The sequence below is a fragment of the Eucyclogobius newberryi genome, unplaced genomic scaffold (assembly GCF_026437365.1).
Source record: "Eucyclogobius newberryi isolate DKJ021-1_F unplaced genomic scaffold, fEucNew1.0.hap1 SCAF_23, whole genome shotgun sequence".
Lineage (NCBI taxonomy): Eukaryota > Metazoa > Chordata > Actinopteri > Gobiiformes > Gobiidae > Eucyclogobius > Eucyclogobius newberryi.
Window position 1 is genome coordinate 1,838,206 of NW_027315868.1, and position 26,463 is coordinate 1,864,668.

The 26,463-nt window shown below is 50.7% G+C and overlaps 2 protein-coding genes across 2 annotated transcripts in view; both read left to right on the forward strand.

Annotated features, from left to right (window-relative positions):
* Positions 1-9,266, forward strand: part of ubap1 (ubiquitin associated protein 1) — a 32,322-nt gene extending 23,056 nt beyond the window's left edge. Inside the window, exons 6-7 of the mRNA XM_072459548.1 lie at positions 2,373-2,474; positions 5,675-9,266. Coding sequence (XP_072315649.1) covers positions 2,373-2,474; positions 5,675-5,815 — 243 coding nt within the window. The 3' untranslated portion in view covers positions 5,816-9,266. The remainder of the gene's footprint in view (positions 1-2,372; positions 2,475-5,674) is intronic.
* A 4,105-nt stretch (positions 9,267-13,371) lies between these two features.
* The window catches only part of dcaf12 (DDB1 and CUL4 associated factor 12), a 32,089-nt gene continuing 18,997 nt past the window's right edge, over positions 13,372-26,463 (forward strand). The window contains exon 1 of the mRNA XM_072459544.1: positions 13,372-13,828. Within this exon, the coding sequence (XP_072315645.1) occupies positions 13,769-13,828 (60 nt within the window). The 5' untranslated portion in view covers positions 13,372-13,768. The remainder of the gene's footprint in view (positions 13,829-26,463) is intronic.

Sequence of the window (26,463 nt, forward strand, 5' to 3'; positions counted from 1 at the left end):
GACCAACAAGGCAGTGGAGGAGCTACACAGACACTGTGATGTCATACATTCTGTGAGGACAGCATGATACCATCACACACCAACGTGACCTTCAACAATAACAAACCCTGATTCATACCCAAACTTCTAAAACTTCTCCTTCTACTGAAGATTTGACCCCGCCCTCCCCGACTGTGGCCACCTCTGCCATCCCAACCCCCCCCTCCCCGACTGTGGCCACCTCTGCCATCCCAACCCCCCCCCCCCACTGTGGCCACCTCTGCCATCCCAACCCCCCCCTCCCCCACTGTGGCCACCTCTGCCATCCCAACCCCCCCTCCCCCACTGTGGCCACCCCTGCCATCTAAACTCCTCCTCCCCCACTGTGGCCACCTCTGCCATCCCAACCCCCCCCTCCCCGACTGTGGCCACCTCTGCCATCCCAACCCCCCCCTCCCCGACTGTGGCCACCTCTGCCATCCCAACCCCGCCCTCCCCGACTGTGGCCACCTCTGCCATCCCAACCCCCCCCCCCCACTGTGGCCACCTCTGCCATCCCAACCCCCCCCCTCCCCCACTGTGGCCACCTCTGCCATCCCAACCCCCCCTCCCCCACTGTGGCCACCCCTGCCATCTAAACTCCTCCTCCCCCACTGTGGCCACCTCTGCCATCCCTACCCCGCCCTCCCCCACTGTGGCCACCTCTGCCATCCCAACCCCCCCTCCCCCACTGTGGCCACCCCTGCCATCTAAACTCCTCCTCCCCCACTGTGGCCACCTCTGCCATCCCAACCCCCCCCTCCCCGACTGTGGCCACCTCTGCCATCCCAACCCCCCCCTCCCCGACTGTGGCCACCTCTGCCATCCCAACCCCGCCCTCCCCGACTGTGGCCACCTCTGCCATCCCAACCCCCCCCCCCCACTGTGGCCACCTCTGCCATCCCATTCCCCCCCCTCCCCCACTGTGGCCACCTCTGCCATCCCAACCCCCCTCCCCCACTGTGGCCACCTCTGCCATCCCAACCCCCCCTCCCCCACTGTGGCCACCCCTGCCATCTAAACTCCTCCTCCCCCACTGTGGCCACCTCTGCCATCCCTACCCCGCCCTCCCCCACTGTGGCCACCTCTGCCATCCCAACCCCGCCCCCCCACGCGCCCCAACACTGTCACCGTAACCATCATTTAATCACTCACTGTTCACTTTTCTTTATTTTTTTCTAGATTACTGTTATTTTATCCCATCGCAGATTTAAATGGTTTCTCTTTTGATTTATTCATTGTTCATTGTTTTATGTTGCACTGAATCACCAAAACAAGTTCTTTTGTTTGTGAATTCTGTTCATTGACGATGGAAATAAACCTTTTCTGATTGTGATTGTGGAGAGATCTGAACATGTCTGAACCAACGCTGAACAAAGTCATTCTGCAGAAGAACGAGAGGAAGTGTCCTATAAAGGAGTGTGACCTTCATGAGGCTGAGATTAGAACCAGAGGAGCAAAGACTCAACACTGGTGAACACTGGCGAACACTGGTGGACACTGGTGAACACTGGTGAACACTGGTGAACACTGGTGAACACTGGTGAACACTGAACACTGGTGAACACTGAACACTGGTGAACACTGGTGAACACTGGTGAACACTGGTGAACACTGAACACTGGTGAACACTGAACACTGGTGAACACTGGTGAACACTGGTGAACACTGAACACTGGTGAACACTGAACACTGGTGAACACTGGTGAACACTGGTGAACACTGGTGAACACTGGTGAACACTGAACACTGGTGAACACTGGTGAACACTGGTGGACACTGGTGAACACTGGTGAACACTGGTGAACACTGGTGGACACTGGTGAACACTGGTGGACACTGGTGGACACTGGTGAACACTGGTGAACACTGGTGGACACTGGTGGACACTGGTGAACACTGGTGGACACTGGTGAACACTGGTGAACACTGGTGAACACTGGTGAACACTGGTGGACGCTGGTGGACACTGGTGAACACTGGTGAACACTGGTGGACGCTACTTTTGGACGCTTCTTATGAACACTACTTATGAACACTACTTATGGACACTACTTATGGACACTACTTATGGACACTACTTATGGACGCTTCTTATGAACACTACTTATGGACACTACTTATGGACACTACTTATGGACACTACTTATGGACACTACTTATGGACACTACTTATGGACACTACTTATGGACACTACTTATGGGCACTACTTATGGACACTACTTATGGACACTACTTATGGACACTACTTATGAACACTAATACTTATTGAAATGAGTATGTAACATGCCTAATGCTGTGCAGACTTTGTTGCCGCTGGAGCTGAGCGTCAGATATAACTGTGTCTCTGCAGGTGCTGGATTACCTGTTCGTCCACAGTCGTCTGTGCGATCGAGGCTTTGATTCCTCGGCTGTGGAGGAGTGTCTGGAGATGTACCAGTGCTCAGAGGAGAAGGTACCACACTGCAGACCTTAATGCACCCAGAACATGCACACTAACCCTGCTGTAGGTCCTTCTGAGTCCATAACCCTGCTGTAGGTTCTTCTGAGTCCATAACCCTGCTGTAGGTCCTTCTGAGTCCATAACCCTGCTGTAGGTTCTTCTGAGTCCATAACCCTGCTGTAGGTCCTTCTGAGTCCATAACCCTGCTGTAGGTCCTTCTGAGTCCATAACCCTGCTGTAGGTCCTTCTGAGTCCATAACCCTGCTGTAGGTCCTTCTGAGTCCATAACCCTGCTGTAGGTCCTTCTGAGTCCATAACCCTGCTGTAGGTCCCTCTGAGTCCATAACCCTGCTGTAGGTCCTTCTGAGTCCATAACCGTGCTCTTGGTCCTTCTGAGTCCATAACCCTGCTGTAGGTTCTTCTGAGTCCATAACCCTGCTGTAGGTCCTTCTGAGTCCATAACCCTGCTGTAGGTCCTTCTGAGTCCATAACCCTGCTGTAGGTCCTTCTGAGTCCATAACCCTGCTGTAGGTCCTTCTGAGTCCATAACCCTGCTGTAGGTCCTTCTGAGTCCATAACCCTGCTGTAGGTCCCTCTGAGTCCATAACCCTGCTGTAGGTCCTTCCGAGTCCATAACCCTGCTGTAGGTCCTTCCGAGTCCATAACCCTGCTGTAGGTCCTTCCGAGTCCATAACCCTGCTGTAGGTCCTTCTGAGTCCATAACCCTGCTGTAGGTCCCTCTGAGTCCATAACCCTGCTGTAGGTCCTTCCGAGTCCATAACCCTGCTGTAGGTCCTTCTGAGTCCATAACTGTAGGTCCTTCTGAGTCCATAACCCTGCTGTAGGTCCCTCTGAGTCCATAACCCTGCTGTAGGTCCTTCTGAGTCCATAACCCTGCTGTAGGTCCTTCTGAGTCCATAACCCTGCTGTAGGTCCTTCTGAGTCCATAACCCTGCTGTAGGTCCCTCTGAGTCCATAACCCTGCTGTAGGTCCTTCTGAGACCATAACCCTGCTGTAGGTCCTTCTGAGTCCATAACCCTGCTGTAGGTCCTTCTGAGTCCATAACCCTGCTGTAGGTCCCTCTGAGTCCATAACCCTGCTGTAGGTCCTTCTGAGTCCATAACCCTGCTGTAGGTCCTTCTGAGTCCATAACTGTAGGTCCTTCTGAGTCCATAACCCTGCTGTAGGTCCTTCTGAGTCCATAACCCTGCTGTAGGTCCTTCTGAGTCCAGACCAGGACCCTGAGACCTGAGACTCTGAAGCAGTCTACAGTGAGGAGGTCATAAAGTATGTCCTCCACTCTCACGGTGGAAATGCATCTATGTTCTTCTAAGTGGGAGAACGTTCTGGCTGTAGCTCTACATTTTATATCAGCTGGATGTTTTAACAGAGTGTGAGGACGTGTGCTTGGATGAGAGTTGTCGGTCGATAATAGTGTCCTTCCACTACTTATGAACAATTATGAACACTACTTATGAACACTACTTATGAACACTACTTATGGACACTACTTATGGACACTACTTATGAACACCACTCATGAACACCACTCATGAACACTACTTATGAACACTACTTATGAACACTACTTATGAACAATTATGAACACTACTTATGAACACTACTTATGAACACTACTTATGAACACCACTTATGAACACTACTTATGGACACTACTTATGAACAATTATGAACACTACTTATGAACACTACTTATGAACACTACTTATGAACACCACTTATGAACACTACTTATGGACACTACTTATGAACACTACTTATGAACACTACTTATGAACACTACTTATGAACACCACTTATGAACACTACTTATGGACACTACTTATGAACAATTATGAACACTACTTATGGACACTACTTATGAACACTACTTATGAACACTACTTATGGACACTACTTATGAACAATTATGAACACTACTTATGAACACTACTTATGAACACTACTTATGAACACTACTTATGAACACCACTTATGAACACTACTTATGAACACCACTCATGAACACCACTCATGAACACTACTTATGAACACTACTTATGAACACTACTTATGAACACCACTTATGAACACTACTTATGAACACTACTTATGAACACCACTTATGAACACTACTTATGAACACTACTCATGAACACCACTCATGAACACCACTCATGAACACCACTCATGAACACCACTCATGAACACCACTTATGAACACTACTTATGAACACTACTTATGAACACTACTTATGAACACTACTTATGAACACTACTTATGAACACCACTCATGAACACTACTTATGGACACTACTTATGAACACTACTTATGAACACTACTTATGAACACTACTTATGAACACCACTTATGAACACTACTTATGAACACTACTTATGAACACCACTTATGAACACCACTCATGAACACCACTCATGAACACCACTCATGAACACTACTCATGAACACTACTCATGAACACCACTCATGAACACTACTTATGAACACCACTCATGAACACCACTCATGAACACCACTCATGAACACTACTCATGAACACTACTCATGAACACCACTCATGAACACTACTTATGAACACCACTTATGAACACTACATATGAACACTACTTATGAACACTACTTATGAACACCACTTATGAACACTACTTATGGACACTACTTATGAACAATTATGAACACTACTTATGAACACTACTTATGGACACTACTTATGAACACTACTTATGAACACCACTTATGAACACTACTTATGAACACCACTCATGAACACCACTCATGAACACTACTTATGAACACTACTTATGAACACTACTTATGAACACCACTTATGAACACCACTTATGAACACTACTCATGAACACCACTCATGAACACCACTCATGAACACCACTCATGAACACCACTCATGAACACTACTCATGAACACCACTCATGAACACTACTTATGAACACTACTTATGAACACTACTTATGAACACTACTTAGGAACACTACTTATGAACACCACTTATGAACACTACTTATGAACACTACTTATGAACACCACTCATGAACACCACTCATGAACACCACTCATGAACACCACTCATGAACACCACTCATGAACACCACTCATGAACACTACTTATGAACACTAGTTATGACGTGTGCTTGGAGAGTTGTGGGTTGATAATCGTGTCCTTCCTCAGGCGCTGCAGTTCCTCCAGCTCATGTCCAGGTTCGGGGAGATGGGATTCGAGCGCGACGCCATAAAGGAGGTCCTCCTGTTCCACAACAACGACCAGGACAAGGCGCTGGAGGAGCTGATGTCCCGAGCGGCGGCCAGCTGAGCGGGGCCGGGTCTCTCCTCTCTCCTGCTCCAGAACACACGCTTCTACTGACTTTGTGCCTCCACGCAGCAGCAGCAGAGGAGCCCAGGAGAGCGCGTCTGCAAGAGCGGGTTTGTGAAAGCCAAAGACCAGAGGGAGTCGTGCGGAGAGCGTTTAAAGCGACCCCATTTCCCCTTTCACAGCACGAGACGGTTTGAGTTTTGGGGGAAACGCAGAAGGTTTTGGGATAAAGACTGATTTGGAGATTCGTGATGGAGCGACGCGAGCTGCTCTCTCTCGGTTCGTCCGTAGGGGGCAGTGCTGGGTCTCAGGAGGTTCTGGACCCGGTCTGACTCACCAAGTGCCCTCGCTGCCCCGCTGTGTTCTGCTCGCGACGCTCGTTTACTGTTCAGCACTTTTGTTTCAGACGTTTAAGTTGTGATTTTTGAGTCTTTCCATAAAATGTTTTATCAGAACCGAGGCTCCGCACTGGAATCACGGTCTCCCCAGAACGACACGCTATGACGATGACACGCTATGACGACACGCTATGACGATGACACGCTATGACGATGACACGCTATGACGATGACACGCTATGACGATGACACGCTATGACGACACGCTATGACGATGACACGCTATGACGATGACACGCTATGACGATGACACGCTATGACGACACGCTATGACGATGACACGCTATGACGATGACACGCTATGACGACACGCTATGACGATGACACGCTATGACGATGACACGCTATGACGATGACACGCTATGACGATGACACGCTATGACGATGACACGCTATGACGACACGCTATGGCGACACGCTATGGCGATGACAAGCTATGACGACACGCTATGGCGATGACACGCTATGGCGATGACAAGCTATGACGACGACACGCTATGGCGATGACACGCTATGGCGACACGCTATGACGATGACACGCTATGACGATGACACGCTATGGCGATGAAACGCTATGACGATGACACGCTATGGCGATGACACGCTATGACCATGACACGCTATGACGATGACATGCTATGACGATGACACGCTAGAACGACACGCTATGACGATGACACGCTATGACGACACGCTATGACGATGACAAGCTATGACGACGACACGCTATGGCGATGACACGCTATGACGATGACACGCTATGACGATGACACGCTATGACGATGACACGCTATGACGATGACACGCTATGGCGATGACACGCTATGACGATGACACGCTATGACGATGACGCACTATGGCGATGACACGCTAGGACGACACGCTATGACGATGACACGCTATGACGATGACACGCTATGACGATGACACGCTATGAAGATGACACGCTATGGCGATGACACGCTATGACGATGACACGCTATGACGATGACACGCTAGGACGACACGCTATGACGATGACACGCTATGACGATGACACGCTATGACGATGACGCACTATGGCGATGACACGCTAGGACGACACGCTATGACGATGACACGCTATGGCGATGACACGCTAGGACGACACGCTATGACGATGACACGCTATGACGATGACACGCTATGACAATGACACGCTATGACGACACGCTATGACGACGACACGCTATGACGATGACACGCTATGACGACACGCTATGACGACACGCTATGACGATGACATGCTATGACGATGACACGCTATGACGATGACACGCTATGACGATGACACGCTATGACGACGACACGCTATGACGATGACACGCTATGACGACACGCTATGACGACGACACGCTATGACGACGACACGCTATGACGACACGCTATGACGATGACACGCTATGACGATGACACGCTATGACGACGACACGCTATGACGATGACACGCTATGACGATGACACGCTAGGACGACACGCTATGACGATGACACGCTATGGCGATGACACGCTAGGACGACACGCTATGACGATGACACGCTATGACGACGACACGCTATGACGACGACACGCTATGACGACGACACGCTATGACGACACGCTATGACGATGACACGCTATGACGATGACACGCTATGACGATGACACGCTATGACGATGACACGCTATGACGATGACACGCTATGACGACACGCTAGAACGACACGCTATGACGATGACACGCTATGACGATGACACGCTATGACGATGACACGCTATGACGATGACACGCTATGACAATGACACGCTATGACGACACGCTATGACGACGACACGCTATGACGATGACACGCTATGACGACACGCTAGAACGACACGCTATGACGATGACACGCTATGACGATGACACGCTATGACAATGACACGCTATGACGACACGCTATGACGACGACACGCTATGACGATGACACGCTATGACGACACGCTAGAACGACACGCTATGACGATGACACGCTATGACGATGACACGCTATGACGACGACACGCTATGACGATGACACGCTATGACGACACGCTAGAACGACACGCTATGACGATGACACGCTATGACGATGACACGCTATGACGATGACACGCTATGACGATGACACGCTATGACGACACGCTAGAACAACACGCTATGACGATGACACGCTATGACGATGACACGCTATGACGATGACACGCTATGACGATGACACGCTATGACGATGACACGCTATGACGACAACGCACTAGGACGACTTTCTAGAACGACGACACGAACCATGTCCAAAAAGAATAAACCATTTCAGATTTTCCTCAATAACACTCTTCATTCATAAGTGTTCTCTCTCTGAAGCTTCAGTCAAAGATTTACACCTTTATTTGGTTCAAAATGTGTTTAAAAAGTCAACACTGAAATAATAAGTGTAAAATGATCTTCTCTGATCACTTTCTCATGTCTCTGATTGTTCTCCACCTCAGCTTTATCCAGACAAAATGAGACCACTGTGCGCCGTCTGCATCGAATATTAAAGTGTGACCCGGAAGCGGTCGCTGCGCTCTGATTGGCTGCGCTCTGATTGGCTGAGCAGGAGTTAGAGCGGTCGCAGCGCTCTGATTGGCTGCGCTCTGATTGGCTGAGCAGGAGTAAGAGCGGTCGCAGCGCTCTGATTGGCTGAGCAGGAGTAAGAGCGGTCGCAGCGCTCTGATTGGCCGAGCTTAAACACATTTCTCAGATTCTGCCGCTTTAACCCGAGTTTCCTCAATAATCTCACATTTGTATCAAGTGAAGGTCGATGTTGTGACTGAAGTTGAGTTTGAACTTTGACCTTTAAAACGAGCGCAGCGAGTTATTGAGGCATTTGGTTGTCTATGAAATCAGCTTTACCCAAAGTAAAGAAATTACGTTGTGAAACAAAACATAATTTATTGTAAGAATCATTAGTAGTTTTTGCTCGTCTGGGGCGACCGTGAACACACGACAGAATGACACGTTTCTTCAATAATTTAATAAACGTCCTCTTTCTAACAAAGCACAAGGTCATGTTTATTTAAGATGTTTGAAAGAATCTGAGTGTGAAACATGAGGCCCGAACATGAGGCCTAAACATGAGGCCCGAACATGAGGCCTGAACATGAGGCCCGAACATGAGGCCTGAACATGAGGCCCGAACATGAGGCCCAAACATGAGGCCCGAACATGAGGCCCGAACATGAGGCCTGAACATGAGGCCCGAACATGAGGCCTGAACATGAGGCCCGAACATGAGGCCTGAACATGAGGCCCGAACATGAGGCCCAAACATGAGGCCCGAACATGAGGCCTGAACATGAGGCCCGAACATGAGGCCTGAACATGAGGCCCGAACATGAGGCCCGAACATGAGGCCCGAACATGAGGCCTGAACATGAGGCCCGAACATGAGGCCTGAACATGAGGCCCGAACATGAGGCCCAAACATGAGGCCCGAACATGAGGCCCGAACATGAGGCCTGAACATGAGGCCCGAACATGAGGCCTGAACATGAGGCCCGAACATGAGGCCTAAACATGAGGCCCGAACATGAGGCCTGAACATGAGGCCCGAACATGAGGCCTGAACATGAGGCCCGAACATGAGGCCCAAACATGAGGCCCGAACATGAGGCCTGAACATGAGGCCCGAACATGAGGCCTGAACATGAGGCCCGAACATGAGGCCCAAACATGAGGCCCGAACATGAGGCCTAAACATGAGGCCTAAACATGAGGCCCGAACATGAGGCCTGAACATGAGGCCCGAACATGAGGCCCAAACATGAGGCCCGAACATGAGGCCTAAACATGAGGCCCGAACATGAGGCCCGAACATGAGGCCCAAACATGAGGCCCGAACATGAGGCCTAAACATGAGGCCCGAACATGAGGCCTGAACATGAGGCCCGAACATGAGGCCTGAACATGAGGCCCGAACATGAGGCCTAAACATGAGGCCCGAACATGAGGCCTAAACATGAGGCCCGAACATGAGGCCTAAACACGAGGCCTAAACACGAGGCCTAAACATGAGGCCTAAACATGAGGCCTGAACACGAGGCCCGAACATGAGGCCTAAACATGAGGCCCGAACATGAGGCCTAAACACGAGGCCTAAACACGAGGCCTGAACACGAGGCCCGAACATGAGGCCTAAACATGAGGCCTGAACACGAGGCCTAAACACGAGGCCTAAACATGAGGCCTGAACACGAGGCCCGAACATGAGGCCTAAACATGAGGCCCGAACATGAGGCCCGAACATGAGGCCCAAACATGAGGCCCGAACATGAGGCCTAAACATGAGGCCCAAACATGAGGCCCGAACATGAGGCCTAAACATGAGGCCTAAACATGAGGCCCGAACATGAGGCCTAAACATGAGGCCCGAACATGAGGCCTGAACATGAGGCCCGAACATGAGGCCTGAACATGAGGCCCGAACATGAGGCCTGAACATGAGGCCCGAACATGAGGCCTAAACATGAGGCCCGAACATGAGGCCTAAACACGAGGCCTAAACACGAGGCCTAAACATGAGGCCTGAACACGAGGCCCGAACATGAGGCCTAAACATGAGGCCTGAACACGAGGCCTAAACACGAGGCCCGAACATGAGGCCTAAACATGAGGCCTGAACACGAGGCCTAAACATGAGGCCCGAACATGAGGCCTAAACATGAGGCCTAAACATGAGGCCCAAACATGAGGCCTGAACACGAGGCCCGAACATGAGGCCTAAACATGAGGCCCGAACATGAGGCCTGAACATGAGGCCCGAACATGAGGCCCGAACATGAGGCCTAAACACGGGGCCTAAACATGAGGCCTAAACATGAGGCCCGAACATGAGGCCTAAACATGAGGCCCAAACACGAGGCCTAAACATGAGGCCCGAACATGAGGCCCGAACATGAGGCCTAAACACGAGGTCTGAACATGAGGCCTAAACATGAGGCCCGAACATGAGGCCTAAACACGAGGCCTAAACACGAGGTCTGAACATGAGGCCTAAACACGAGGCCTAAACACGAGGTCTGAACATGAGGCCTAAACACGAGGTCTGAACACGAGGCCTAAACATGAGGCCCGAACGTGAGGCCTAAACACGAGGTCTGAACATGAGGCCTGAACACGAGGCCCGAACGTGAGGCCTAAACACGAGGTCTGAACATGAGGCCTGAACACGAGGCCCGAACGTGAGGCCTAAACACGAGGTCTGAACATGAGGCCTAAACACGAGGTCTGAACATGAGGCCTGAACACGAGGCCTAAACACGAGGTCTGAACATGAGGCCTAAACACGAGGTCTGAACATGAGGCCTGAACACGAGACCTAAACACGAGGTCTGAACATGAGGCCTAAACACGAGGCCCGAACACGAGGCCTAAACACGAGGCCCGAACACGAGGTCTGAACATGAGGCCTAAACACGTGGTCTGAACATGAGGCCTAAACATGAGGCCTAAACACGAGGTCTGAACATGAGGCCTAAACACGAGGCCCGAACATGAGGCCTAAACACGAGGCCCGAACATGAGGCCTGAACACGAGGTCTGAACATGAGGCCTAAACATGAGGCCCGAACGTGAGGCCTAAACACGAGGTCTGAACATGAGGCCTAAACACGAGGCCCGAACATGAGGCCTAAACACGAGGCCCGAACATGAGGCCTGAACACGAGGTCTGAACATGAGGCCTAAACACGAGGCCCGAACATGAGGCCTAAACACGAGGTCTGAACACGAGGCCTAAACATGAGGCCCGAACGTGAGGCCTAAACACGAGGTCTGAACATGAGGCCTAAACACGAGGTTTGAACATGAGGCCTAAACATGAGGCCTAAACACGAGGTCTGAACATGAGGCCTAAACACGAGGTTTGAACATGAGGCCTAAACATGAGGCCTAAACACGAGGTCTGAACATGAGGCCTAAACATGAGGCCTAAACACGAGGTCTGAACATGAGGCCTAAACATGAGGCCTAAACACGAGGTCTGAACATGAGGCCTAGACCGGGCCTCTCCTGCCTGCAGAGGTTGCCAGATCCCAGCAGAGGTTGCCAGATCCCAGCAGAGGTTGCCAGATCCCAGCAGAGGTTGCCAGATCCCAGCAGAGGTTGCCAGATCCCAGCAGAGGTTGCCAGATCCCAGCGTTCTCTGTGACTGAAACTGATGTAAGTTTTGATGAAACGGCTGCAAAGTAAAAGGAGCTGGTTCTGACAGAAGAGGAGACGTTCTTCTGTTATTTTGTCTCTTTTTACAGGTGTTTTGTCCGTCCAAAAGAACCAGCAGCACAAACAAAAGACTCCATAGAATCCACTGTAAAGCCCAGAAACGTTGAATAATGAGCCGTGGTGTTTATTTCAGTCTCAATAGGTTTTATTTGTGTTCATTTGCTCAGCCGTCGTTGAGAAGTCGAGATGTAAGGAATCAATTGAATGTTTGTTTACCTAATCAGAAAAACAGAATTTGCTTTGACGACATTAAACCAAACGACAGTGAATCCTTAGAACATAAACTATGATAAAATACATGCGTTCAAAAAATAAAGTGCTAAATAGAAATGGACTGAATATAAATAAGCACATTTCATCAACCAAAACAATAAAGCTCTAGTTTTATCCTCTTATAAAGCGATAAAACTAGTCAAATCAAATTATAGCGAATGTATCAATAAATAAAAAGTTAAACCATTAAAATGAATAAAATGATATAAATGCCTGAAAGTCTTTTTTGTTCAGCTTTAAGGGTTTTTGATGTTTTGTGACAATTAAATTAGATTTATTTTTAATAAAGCACCCAAAACCTTCATGAATCAATTTAGAATATAGAATAAAAAGCATTCAGAGTTATAAAGCCGTTTACAGACACGTAATAAAGGTGTTTTCACTTAGAGATGAAGGGGGAAAGAATTAAAACATTTTGCTGGGAGTATTGTCCAAAGATTTTGTATAATTAATTAGTTTAATAATTAATCATTTGAATCGTTTTTTTTAGCTTTGTGTACGTGGAATTTGACAAAAGGATTTAGATTTTTAACTTTTTGTTTTATTTTCCGACGTTTTGACATTCGTGACGTCAGCACGTTAGCGCGCACGCTCTTGTTGTTGTTGACGTTTGAGCGTTGTGCGCCTGCGCGCTGCGAGTGCCTCGGTTTGTTTGTGCTCCAGCCTCGCTCCGTTTCCACCGCCGTGCCCCGCGTCTGTGCCCCGCGTCTGTGCGCCCGATGCCCGCCTCACAGGCCGCTTTGGGCTGAAGTTAACCCCGTGGATGAGCGCTGATCCCACGGCCTCCGCATCGAGCAGCTCCCGGCGGCAGCAGAGCCGTTAGCGCCCCCGGACAAGAGGCCTCCGTCGCGGCTGCTGCTGCTGTGGATCCCGCATGTGAGCGCGTATTCTCCCGCAGAGCAGCGCCACACGCTCGCCCAGCACACAGGAGCTTCCCCCGCTTTATGAGCCTGGAGTCGGCCGCTGTGCGCACCTCCATGTGGGTGAGAGACCTGTGTGTGTCCGACTATGGCCCGAAAAACAGTTAGCAGGAAAAGGAAGGCCGCCGAGCCCAAGGACCAACAACCGGTAAGAAACGCACACACACGGACACAACCGTCACCCGCGGGTCAGAGCGGTCATTCACCGGTCAGAGGCGCGTGGGTTCGTGTTTCAGACCGTTTAGACGTATAGTTAATGTAAATCTGATCCTAGTTTGTGATGTTTTGAACAGCTGGGGCTAGTGCGCTAGCAGCTAACTAGCATTGAGCTAAAGACGTCAAGCTCTCTCAATTTAACGTTAATTATTTCTAATCAAGTGACCATTTGGTCAAAACAGTCCTAAAACATCACCACATAATCTCAAACCTGTGCAGTTTTTAAAATGTGTGAAGTTTGAAGGTGAATTTGACTGGTGTTTTTGGTTAGCTTCGTTAACCGTTAGCCTTCGTCATCGCAGGCTGCACGTTGATTTATTTCTGTTTTTAATCGTAAATAGGTTGAAATGACGCCGCGGAGCCACGTGAACATCAGGCTCGTGTCTTTGTAAAGTGTCATATTTGGTAAACGTCAGATATGTTTCGTGAAGGTTATTCCTGATCCTGACCGGAAGCTGTTATAGCCTTTTCCGGTTACGCCACAAGCTCAAATCAGGGACAGAAATTAAATCTGTTAAAGTTGAGCGCATTTTTGTACCACGTGCAGAGGTCTGTGTTGTGTTTATGACTCTAACACTTTCATATTGTGTCATTTAAGGTTATTGTCATGTTCCTGGAGTGAACGTGTTTGGGTCTGGTCAGATCACGTGTTAGGGTCAGATCACGTGTTAGGGTCTGGGTCAGATCACGTGTTAGGGTCAGATCACGTGTTAGGGTCAGATTGCGTGTTAGGGTCAGATCACGTGTTAGGGTCAGATCACGTGTTAGGGTCAGATCACGTGTCTGGGTTAGATCACGTGTTAGGGTCTGGGTTAGATCACGTGTTTGGGTTAGGGTCAGATCACGTGTCAGGGTCAGATCACGTGTCAGGGTCAGATCACGTGTCAGGGTCAGATCACGTGTTAGGGTCAGATCACGTGTTAGGGTCTGGGTCAGATCACGTGTTAGGGTCAGATCACGTGTTTGGGTCTGGTCAGATCACATGTTGGGGTCTGATCACGTGTTAGGGTCAGATCACGTGTTTGGGCCGGGGTCGGATCACGTGTTTGGGTCGGGGTCAGATCACGTGTTAGGGTCTGGGTTAGATCACGTGTTAGGGTCTGGGTTAGATCACGTGTCTGGGTCAGATCACGTGTTAGGGTCAGATCACATGTTAGGGTTAGATCACGTGTTAGGGTCAGATCACGTGTTAGGGTTAGATCACATGTTAGGGTCAGATCACGTGTTAGGGTCAGATCACGTGTTTGGGTCTGGTCAGATCACATGTTGGGGTCAGATCACGTGTTAGGGTCTGGTCAGATCACGTGTTAGGGTCAGATCACGTGTTTGGGTCTGGTCAGATCACATGTTGGGGTCAGATCACGTGTTAGGGTCTGGTCAGATCACGTGTTAGGGTCAGATCACGTGTTTGGGTCTGGTCAGATCACGTGTTAGGGTCAGATCACGTGTTAGGGTCAGATCACGTGTTAGGGTCAGATCACGTGTTTGGGCCGGGGTCGGATCACGTGTTTGGGTCGGGGTCAGATAACGTGTTAGGGTCTGGGTTAGATCACGTGTTTGGGTCTGGGTCAGATCACGTGTCAGGGTCAGATCACGTGTTAGGGTTAGATCACATGTTAGGGTTAGATCACGTGTTAGGGTCAGATCACGTGTTAGGGTTAGATCACATGTTAGGGTCAGATCACGTGTTAGAGTTAGATCATGTGTTAGGGTCAGATCACGTGTTAGGGTCTGGGTCAGATCACGTGTTAGGGTCAGATCACTTGTTAGGGTCAGATCACGTGTTAGGGTCAGATCACGTGTCAGGGTCAGATCACGTGTCAGGGTCAGATCACGTGTCAGGGTCAGATCACGTGTTAGGGTCAGGGTCAGATCACGTGTTTGGTCAGGGTCAGATCACGTGTTTGGGTCAGATCACGCGTCAGGGTCAGATCGCGTGTCAGGGTCAGATCACGTGTTTGATTAGGGTCAGATCACGTGTCAGGGTCAGATCACGTGTTTGGATCGGGGTCGGATCACGTGTTTGGGTCTGGGTTAGATCACGTGTTAGGGTCAGATCGCGTGCTAGGGTCAGATCACGTGTTAGGGTCAGATCACGTGTTAGGGTTAGATCACGTGTTAGGGTCAGATCGCGTGTTAGGGTCAGATCACGTGTTAGGGTCAGATCACATGTTAGGGTCAGATCGCGTGTTAGGGTCAGATCACGTGTTAGGGTCAGATCGCGTGTTAGGGTCAGATCACGTGCTAGGGTCAGATCGCGTGCTAGGGTCAGATCACGTGTTAGGGTTAGATCACGTGTTAGGGTTGGATCACGTGTTAGGGTCAGATCGCGTGTTAGGGTCAGATCACGTGTTAGGGTCAGATCACATGTTAGGGTCAGATCGCGTGTTAGGGTCAGATCGCGTGTTAGGGTCAGATCGCGTGTTAGGGTCAGATCACGTGTTAGGGTCAGATCGCGTGTTAGGGTCAGATCGCGTGCTAGGGTCAGATCACGTGTTAGGGTTAGATCACGTGTTAGGGTTAGATCACGTGTTAGGGTTAGATCACGTGTTAGGGTCAGATCGCGTGTTAGGGTCAGATCACGTGTTAGGGTCAGATCGCGTGTTAGGGTCAGATCACGTGTTAGGGTCAGATCGCGTGTTAGGGTCAGATCACGTGTTAGGGTCAGATCGCGTGTTAGGGTCAGATCGCGTGTTAGGGTCAGATCACGTGCTAGGGTCAGATCACGTGTTAGGGTCAGATCACGTGTTAGGGTCTGGGTTAGATCACGTGTTAGGGTCAGATCACGTGTTAGGGTTAGATCATGTGTTAGGGTCAGATCACGTGTCAGGGTCAGATCACGTGTCAGGGTCAGATCACGTGTCAGGGTCAGATCACGTGTCAGGGTCAGATCACGTGTCAGGGTCAGATCACGTGTTAGGGTCAGATCACAAGTTAGGGTCAGGGTCAGATCACGTGTTAGGGTCAGATCACGTGTTAGGGTCAGATCACGTGTCAGGGTCAGATCACGTGTCAGGGTCAGATCACGTGTCAGGGTCAGATCACGTGTCAGGGTCAGATCACGTGTCAGGGTCAGATCACGTGTTAGGGTCAGATCACGTGTTAGGGTCAGGGTCAGATCACGTGTTTGGTCAGGGTCAGATCACGTGTTTGGTCAGGGTCAGATCACGTGTTAGGGTCAGATCACGTGTTTGGGTCAGATCGCGCGTCAGGGTCAGATCGCGTGTCAGGGTCAGATCGCGTGTCAGGGTCAGATCACGTGTTTGGTCAGGGTCAGATCACGTGTTTGGGTCAGATCACGCGTCAGGGTCAGATCGCGTGTCAGGGTCAGATCACGTGTTTGATTAGGGTCAGATCACGTGTCAGGGTCAGATCACGTGTTTGGTCAGGGTCAGATCACGTGTTTGGGTCAGATCACGCGTCAGGGTCAGATCGCGTGTTAGGGTCAGATCACGTGTTAGGGTCAGATCGCGTGTTAGGGTCAGATCACGTGTTAGGGTCAGATCGCGTGTTAGGGTCAGATCGCGTGTTAGGGTCAGATCACGTGTTAGGGTCAGATCGCGTGTTAGGGTCAGATCGCGTGTTAGGGTCAGATCGCGTGTTAGGGTCAGATCGCGTGTTAGGGTCAGATCACGTGCTAGGGTCAGATCACGTGTTAGGGTCAGATCACGTGTTAGGGTCAGATCACGTGTTAGGGTCAGATCACGTGTTAGGGTCAGATCACGTGTTAGGGTCAGATCACGTGTCAGGGTCAGATCACGTGTCAGGGTCAGATCACGTGTCAGGGTCAGATCACGTGTCAGGGTCAGATCACGTGTCAGGGTCAGATCACGTGTTAGGGTCAGATCACAAGTTAGGGTCAGGGTCAGATCACGTGTTAGGGTCAGATCACGTGTCAGGGTCAGATCACGTGTCAGGGTCAGATCACGTGTCAGGGTCAGATCACGTGTCAGGGTCAGATCACGTGTCAGGGTCAGATCACGTGTTAGGGTCAGATCACGTGTTAGGGTCAGGGTCAGATCACGTGTTTGGTCAGGGTCAGATCACGTGTTTGGTCAGGGTCAGATCACGTGTTAGGGTCAGATCACGTGTTTGGGTCAGATCGCGCGTCAGGGTCAGATCGCGTGTCAGGGTCAGATCGCGTGTCAGGGTCAGATCACGTGTTTGGTCAGGGTCAGATCACGTGTTTGGGTCAGATCACGCGTCAGGGTCAGATCGCGTGTCAGGGTCAGATCACGTGTTTGATTAGGGTCAGATCACGTGTCAGGGTCAGATCACGTGTTTGGTCAGGGTCAGATCACGTGTTTGGGTCAGATCACGCGTCAGGGTCAGATCGCGTGTCAGGGTCAGCTCACGTGTTTGATTAGGGTCAGATCACGTGTCAGGGTCAGATCACGTGTTTGGATCGGTGTCGGATCACGTGTTTGGGTCTGGGTTAGATCACGTGTTAGGGTTAGATCACGTGTTAGGGTCAGATCACGTGTTAGGGTTAGATCACGTGTTAGGGTCAGATCGCGTGTTAGGGTCAGATCACGTGTTAGGGTCAGATCACATGTTAGGGTCAGATCGCGTGTTAGGGTCAGATCACGTGTTAGGGTCAGATCGCGTGTTAGGGTCAGATCACGTGCTAGGGTCAGATCGCGTGCTAGGGTCAGATCACGTGTTAGGGTTAGATCACGTGTTAGGGTTGGATCGCGTGTTAGGGTCAGATCGCGTGTTAGGGTCAGATCACGTGTTAGGGTCAGATCACATGTTAGGGTCAGATCGCGTGTTAGGGTCAGATCAAGTGTTAGGGTCAGATCGCGTGTTAGGGTCAGATCACGTGTTAGGGTCAGATCGCGTGTTAGGGTCAGATCGCGTACTAGGGTCAGATCACGTGTTAGGGTTAGATCACGTGTTCGGGTTAGATCACGTGCTAGGGTCAGATCACGTGTTAGGGTTAGATCACGTGTTCGGGTTAGATCACGTGTTAGGGTCAGATCACGTGTTAGGGTCAGATCGCGTGTTAGGGTCAGATCACGTGTTAGGGTCAGATCGCGTGTTAGGGTCAGATCACGTGTTAGGGTCAGATCGCGTGTTAGGGTCAGATCACGTGTTAGGGTCAGATCGCGTGTTAGGGTCAGATCACGTGCTAGGGTCAGATCACGTGTTAGGGTTAGATCACGTGTTAGGGTTAGATCACGTGTTAGGGTTAGATCACGTGTTAGGGTTAGATCACGTGTTAGGGTCAGATCACGTGTTAGGGTCAGATCACATGTTAGGGTCAGATCACGTGTTAGGGTCAGAGTCAGATCACGTGTTTGGTCAGGGTCAGATCACGTGTTTGGTCAGGGTCAGATCACGTGTTTGGGTCAGATCACGCGTCAGGGTCAGATCGCGTGTCAGGGTCAGATCACGTGTTTGGTCAGGGTCAGATCACGTGTCAGGGTCAGATCACGTGTCAGGGTCAGATCACGTGTTTGGATCGGGGTCGGATCACGTGTTTGGGTCTGGGTTAGATCACGTGTTAGGGTCAGATCGCGTGTTAGGGTCAGATCGCGTGTTAGGGTCAGATCGTGTGTTAGGGTCAGATCACGTGTTAGGGTCAGATCGCGTGTTAGGGTCAGATCGCGTGTTAGGGTCAGATCGCGTGTTAGGGTCAGATCACGTGTTAGGGTCAGATCACGTGTTAGGGTCAGATCGCGTGTTAGGGTCAGATCACGTGTTAGGGTCAGATCACGTGTTAGGGTTAGATCACGTGTCAGGGTCAGATCACGTGTTAGGGTCAGATCACGTGTTAGGGTCAGAGTCAGATCACGTGTTTGGTCAGGGTCAGATCACGTGTTTGGTCAGGGTCAGATCGCGTGTCAGGGTCAGATCACGTGTTTGGTCAGGGTCAGATCACGTGTTTGGGTCAGATCACGTGTTTGATTAGGGTCAGATCACGTGTCAGGGTCAGATCACGTGTTTGGATCGGGGTCGGATCACGTGTTTGGGTCTGGGTTAGATCACGTGTTAGGGTCAGATCGCGTGCTAGGGTCAGATCACGTGTTAGGGTTAGATCACGTGTTAGGGTTAGATCACGTGTTAGGGTCAGATCGCGTGTTAGGGTCAGATCACGTGTTAGGGTCAGATCACATGTTAGGGTCAGATCGCGTGTTAGGGTCAGATCGCGTGTTAGGGTCAGATCGCGTGTTAGGGTCAGATCGCGTGTTAGGGTCAGATCGCGTGTTAGGGTCAGATCGCGTGTTAGGGTCAGATCACGTGTTAGGGTCAGATCGCGTGTTAGGGTCAGATCGCGTGTTAGGGTCAGATCACGTGTTAGGGTCAGATCACGTGTTAGGGTTAGATCACGTGTCAGGGTCAGATCACGTGTTAGGGTCAGATCACGTGTTTGGTCAGGGTCAGATCACGTGTTTGGTCAGGGTCAGATCGCATGTCAGGGTCAGATCACGTGTTTGGTCAGGGTCAGATCACGTGTTTGGGTCAGATCACGTGTTTGATTAGGGTCAGATCACGTGTCAGGGTCAGATCACGTGTTTGGATCGGGGTCGGATCACGTGTTTGGGTCAGATCGCGTGCTAGGGTCAGATCACGTGTTAGGGTCAGATCACGTGTTAGGGTTAGATCACGTGTTAGGGTCAGATCGCGTGTTAGGGTCAGATCACGTGTTAGGGTCAGATCACATGTTAGGGTCAGATCGCGTGTTAGGGTCAGATCGCGTGTTAGGGTCAGATCGCGTGTTAGGGTCAGATCGCGTGTTAGGGTCAGATCGCGTGTTAGGGTCAGATCACGTGTTAGGGTCAGATCACGTGTTAGGGTTAGATCACGTGTTAGGGTCAGATCGCGTGTTAGGGTCAGATCGCGTGTTAGGGTTAGATCACGTGTCAGGGTCAGATCACGTGTTAGGGTCAGATCACGTGTTAGGGTCAGGGTCAGATCACGTGTTTGGTCAGGGTCAGATCACGTGTTTGGGTCAGATCACGCGTCAGGGTCAGATCGCGTGTCAGGGTCAGATCACGTGTTTGATTAGGGTCAGATCGCGTGTCAGGGTCAGATCACGTGTCAGGGTCAGATCACGTGTTTGGATCGGGGTCGGATCACGTGTTTGGGTCTGGGTTAGATCACGTGTTAGGGTCAGATCACGTGTTAGGGTCACGTGTTAGGGTCAGATCACGTGTTAGGGTCAGATCACGTGTTAGGGTCAGATCACGTGCTAGGGTCAGATCACGTGTTTAGATCGGGGTCGGTTCACGTGTTTGGGTCTGGGTTAGATCACGTGTTAGGGTCAGATCGCGTGTTAGGGTCAGATCGCGTGTTAGGGTCAGATCGCGTGTTAGGGTCAGATCACGTGTTAGGGTCAGATCACGTGTTAGGGTCAGATCACGTGTTAGGGTTAGATCACGTGTTAGGGTCAGATCACGTGTTAGGGTCAGATCACGTGTTAGGGTCAGATCGCGTGTTAGGGTTAGATCGCGTGTTAGGGTCAGATCACGTGTTAGGGTTAGATCACGTGTTAGGGTTAGATCACGTGTTAGGGTTAGATCACGTGTTAGGGTCTGAGTTAGATCATGTGTTAGGGTCAGATCACGTGTTAGGGTTAGATCGCGTGTTAGGGTCAGATCGCGTGTTAGGGTCAGATCGCGTGTTAGGGTTAGAGCGCGTGTTAGGGTCAGATCGCGTGTTAGGGTCAGATCGTGTGTTAGGGTCAGATCGCGTGTTAGGGTTAGATCGCGTGTTAGGGTCAGATCGCGTGTTAGGGTCAGATCGTGTGTTAGGGTCAGATCGCGTGTTAGGGTTAGATCGCGTGTTAGGGTCAGATCGCGTGTTAGGGTCAGATCACGTGTTAGGGTTAGATCACGTGTCAGGGTCAGATCACATGTTAGGGTCAGATCACGTGTTAGGGTCAAAGTCAGATCACGTGTTTGGTCAGGGTCAGATCACGTGTTTGGTCAGGGTCAGATCGCATGTCAGGGTCAGATCACGTGTTTGGTCAGGGTCAGATCACGTGTTTGGGTCAGATCACGTGTTTGATTAGGGTCAGATCACGTGTCAGGGTCAGATCACGTGTTTGGATCGGGGTCGGATCACGTGTTTGGGTCTGGGTTAGATCACGTGTTAGGGTCAGATCGCGTGCTAGGGTCAGATCACGTGTTAGGGTTAGATCACGTGTTAGGGTTAGATCACGTGTTAGGGTCAGATCACGTGTTAGGGTCAGATCACATGTTAGGGTCAGATCGCGTGTTAGGGTCAGATCGCGTGTAAGGGTCAGATCGCGTGTTAGGGTCAGATCGCGTGTTAGGGTCAGATCGCGTGTTAGGGTCAGATCGCGTGTTAGGGTCAGATCGCGTGTTGGGGTCAGATCACGTGTTAGGGTCAGATCACGTGTTAGGGTCAGATCACGTGTTAGGGTTAGATCACGTGTTAGGGTCAGATCGCGTGTTAGGGTTAGATCACGTGTCAGGGTCAGATCACGTGTTAGGGTCAGATCACGTGTTAGGGTCAGGGTCAGATCACGTGTTTGGTCAGGGTCAGATCACGTGTTTGGGTCAGATCACGCGTCAGGGTCAGATCGCGTGTCAGGGTCAGATCACGTGTTTGATTAGGGTCAGATCGCGTGTCAGGGTCAGATCACGTGTCAGGGTCAGATCACGTGTTTGGATCGGGGTCGGATCACGTGTTTGGGTCTGGGTTAGATCACGTGTTAGGGTCAGATCACGTGTTAGGGTCAGATCACGTGTTAGGGTCAGATCACGTGTTAGGGTCAGATCACGTGCTAGGGTCAGATCACGTGTTTAGATCGGGGTCGGTTCACGTGTTTGGGTCTGGGTTAGATCACGTGTTAGGGTCAGATCGCGTGTTAGGGTCAGATCGCGTGTTAGGGTCAGATCGCGTGTTAGGGTCAGATCACGTGTTAGGGTCAGATCACGTGTTAGGGTTAGATCACGTGTTAGGGTCAGATCGCGTGTTAGGGTCAGATCGCGTGTTAGGGTCAGATCACGTGTTAGGGTCAGATCGCGTGTTAGGGTTAGATCGCGTGTTAGGGTCAGATCACGTGTTAGGGTTAGATCACGTGTTAGGGTTAGATCACGTGTTAGGGTCTGAGTTAGATCATGTGTTAGGGTCAGATCACGTGTTAGGGTTAGATCGCGTGTTAGGGTCAGATCGCGTGTTAGGGTCAGATCACGTGTCAGGGTCAGATCACGTGTCAGGGTCAGATCACGTGTCAGGGTCAGATCACGTGTCAGGGTCAGATCACGTGTTAGGGTCAGATCACGTGTTAGGGTCAGGGTCAGATCACGTGTTTGGTCAGGGTCAGATCACGTGTTTGGTCAGGGTCAGATCACGTGTTAGGGTCAGATCACGTGTTTGGGTCAGATCGCGCGTCAGGGTCAGATCGCGTGTCAGGGTCAGATCGCGTGTCAGGGTCAGATCACGTGTTTGGTCAGGGTCAGATCACGTGTCAGGGTCAGATCACGTGTTTGGTCAGGGTCAGATCACGTGTTTGGGTCAGATCACGCGTCAGGGTCAGATCGCGTGTCAGGGTCAGCTCACGTGTTTGATTAGGGTCAGATCACGTGTCAGGGTCAGATCACGTGTTTGGATCGGGGTCGGATCACGTGTTTGGGTCTGGGTTAGATCACGTGTTAGGGTCAGATCACGTGTTAGGGTCAGATCACGTGTTAGGGTTAGATCACGTGCTAGGGTCAGATCACGTGTTAGGGTTAGATCACGTGTTAGGGTTAGATCACGTGTTAGGGTCAGATCACGTGTTAGGGTCAGATCACATGTTAGGGTCAGATCGCGTGTTAGGGTCAGATCGCGTGTTAGGGTCAGATCGCGTGTTAGGGTCAGATCGCGTGTTAGGGTCAGATCGCGTGTTAGGGTCAGATCGCGTGTTAGGGTCAGATCACGTGCTAGGGTCAGATCACGTGTTAGGGTCAGATCACGTGTTAGGGTTAGATCACGTGTTAGGGTTAGATCACGTGTTAGGGTTAGATCACGTGTTAGGGTCAGATCACGTGTTAGGGTCAGATCACATGTTAGGGTCAGATCACGTGTTAGGGTCAGAGTCAGATCACGTGTTTGGTCAGGGTCAGATCACGTGTTTGGTCAGGGTCAGATCACGTGTTTGGGTCAGATCACGCGTCAGGGTCAGATCGCGTGTCAGGGTCAGATCACGTGTTTGGTCAGGGTCAGATCACGTGTCAGGGTCAGATCACGTGTCAGGGTCAGATCACGTGTTTGGATCGGGGTCGGATCACGTGTTTGGGTCTGGGTTAGATCACGTGTTAGGGTCAGATCGCGTGTTAGGGTCAGATCGCGTGTTAGGGTCAGATCGTGTGTTAGGGTCAGATCACGTGTTAGGGTCAGATCGCGTGTTAGGGTCAGATCGCGTGTTAGGGTCAGATCGCGTGTTAGGGTCAGATCACGTGTTAGGGTCAGATCACGTGTTAGGGTCAGATCGCGTGTTAGGGTCAGATCACGTGTTAGGGTCAGATCACGTGTTAGGGTTAGATCACGTGTCAGGGTCAGATCACGTGTTAGGGTCAGATCACGTGTTAGGGTCAGAGTCAGATCACGTGTTTGGTCAGGGTCAGATCACGTGTTTGGTCAGGGTCAGATCGCGTGTCAGGGTCAGATCACGTGTTTGGTCAGGGTCAGATCACGTGTTTGGGTCAGATCACGTGTTTGATTAGGGTCAGATCACGTGTCAGGGTCAGATCACGTGTTTGGATCGGGGTCGGATCACGTGTTTGGGTCTGGGTTAGATCACGTGTTAGGGTCAGATCGCGTGCTAGGGTCAGATCACGTGTTAGGGTTAGATCACGTGTTAGGGTTAGATCACGTGTTAGGGTCAGATCGCGTGTTAGGGTCAGATCACGTGTTAGGGTCCGATCACATGTTAGGGTCAGATCGCGTGTTAGGGTCAGATCGCGTGTTAGGGTCAGATCGCGTGTTAGGGTCAGATCGCGTGTTAGGGTCAGATCGCGTGTTAGGGTCAGATCTCGTGTTAGGGTCAGATCGCGTGTTAGGGTCAGATCGCGTGTTAGGGTCAGATCACGTGTTAGGGTCAGATCACGTGTTAGGGTTAGATCACGTGTCAGGGTCAGATCACGTGTTAGGGTCAGATCACGTGTTTGGTCAGGGTCAGATCACGTGTTTGGTCAGGGTCAGATCGCATGTCAGGGTCAGATCACGTGTTTGGTCAGGGTCAGATCACGTGTTTGGGTCAGATCACGTGTTTGATTAGGGTCAGATCACGTGTCAGGGTCAGATCACGTGTTTGGATCGGGGTCGGATCACGTGTTTGGGTCTGGGTTAGATCACGTGTTAGGGTCAGATCGCGTGCTAGGGTCAGATCACGTGTTAGGGTTAGATCACGTGTTAGGGTTAGATCACGTGTTAGGGTCAGATCACGTGTTAGGGTCAGATCACATGTTAGGGTCAGATCGCGTGTTAGGGTCAGATCGCGTGTTAGGGTCAGATCGCGTGTTAGGGTCAGATCGCGTGTTAGGGTCAGATCGCGTGTTAGGGTCAGATCGCGTGTTAGGGTCAGATCGCGTGTTAGGGTCAGATCGCGTGTTGGGGTCAGATCACGTGTTAGGGTCAGATCACGTGTTAGGGTCAGATCACGTGTTAGGGTCAGATCGCGTGTTAGGGTCAGATCACGTGCTAGGGTCAGATCGCGTGCTAGGGTCAGATCACGTGTTAGGGTTAGATCACGTGTTAGGGTTGGATCACGTGTTAGGGTCAGATCGCGTGTTAGGGTCAGATCACGTGTTAGGGTCAGATCACATGTTAGGGTCAGATCGCGTGTTAGGGTCAGATCAAGTGTTAGGGTCAGATCGCGTGTTAGGGTCAGATCACGTGTTAGGGTCAGATCGCGTGTTAGGGTCAGATCGCGTACTAGGGTCAGATCACGTGTTAGGGTTAGATCACGTGTTCGGGTTAGATCACGTGCTAGGGTCAGATCACGTGTTAGGGTTAGATCACGTGTTCGGGTTAGATCACGTGTTAGGGTCAGATCACGTGTTAGGGTCAGATCGCGTGTTAGGGTCAGATCACGTGTTAGGGTCAGATCGCGTGTTAGGGTCAGATCACGTGTTAGGGTCAGATCGCGTGTTAGGGTCAGATCACGTGTTAGGGTCAGATCGCGTGTTAGGGTCAGATCGCGTGTTAGGGTCAGATCACGTGTTAGGGTCAGATCGCGTGTTAGGGTCAGATCACGTGCTAGGGTCAGATCACGTGTTAGGGTCAGATCACGTGTTAGGGTTAGATCACGTGTTAGGGTTAGATCACGTGTTAGGGTTAGATCACGTGTTAGGGTCAGATCACGTGTTAGGGTCAGATCACATGTTAGGGTCAGATCACGTGTTAGGGTCAGAGTCAGATCACGTGTTTGGTCAGGGTCAGATCACGTGTTTGGTCAGGGTCAGATCACGTGTTTGGGTCAGATCACGCGTCAGGGTCAGATCGCGTGTCAGGGTCAGATCACGTGTTTGGTCAGGGTCAGATCACGTGTCAGGGTCAGATCACGTGTCAGGGTCAGATCACGTGTTTGGATCGGGGTCGGATCACGTGTTT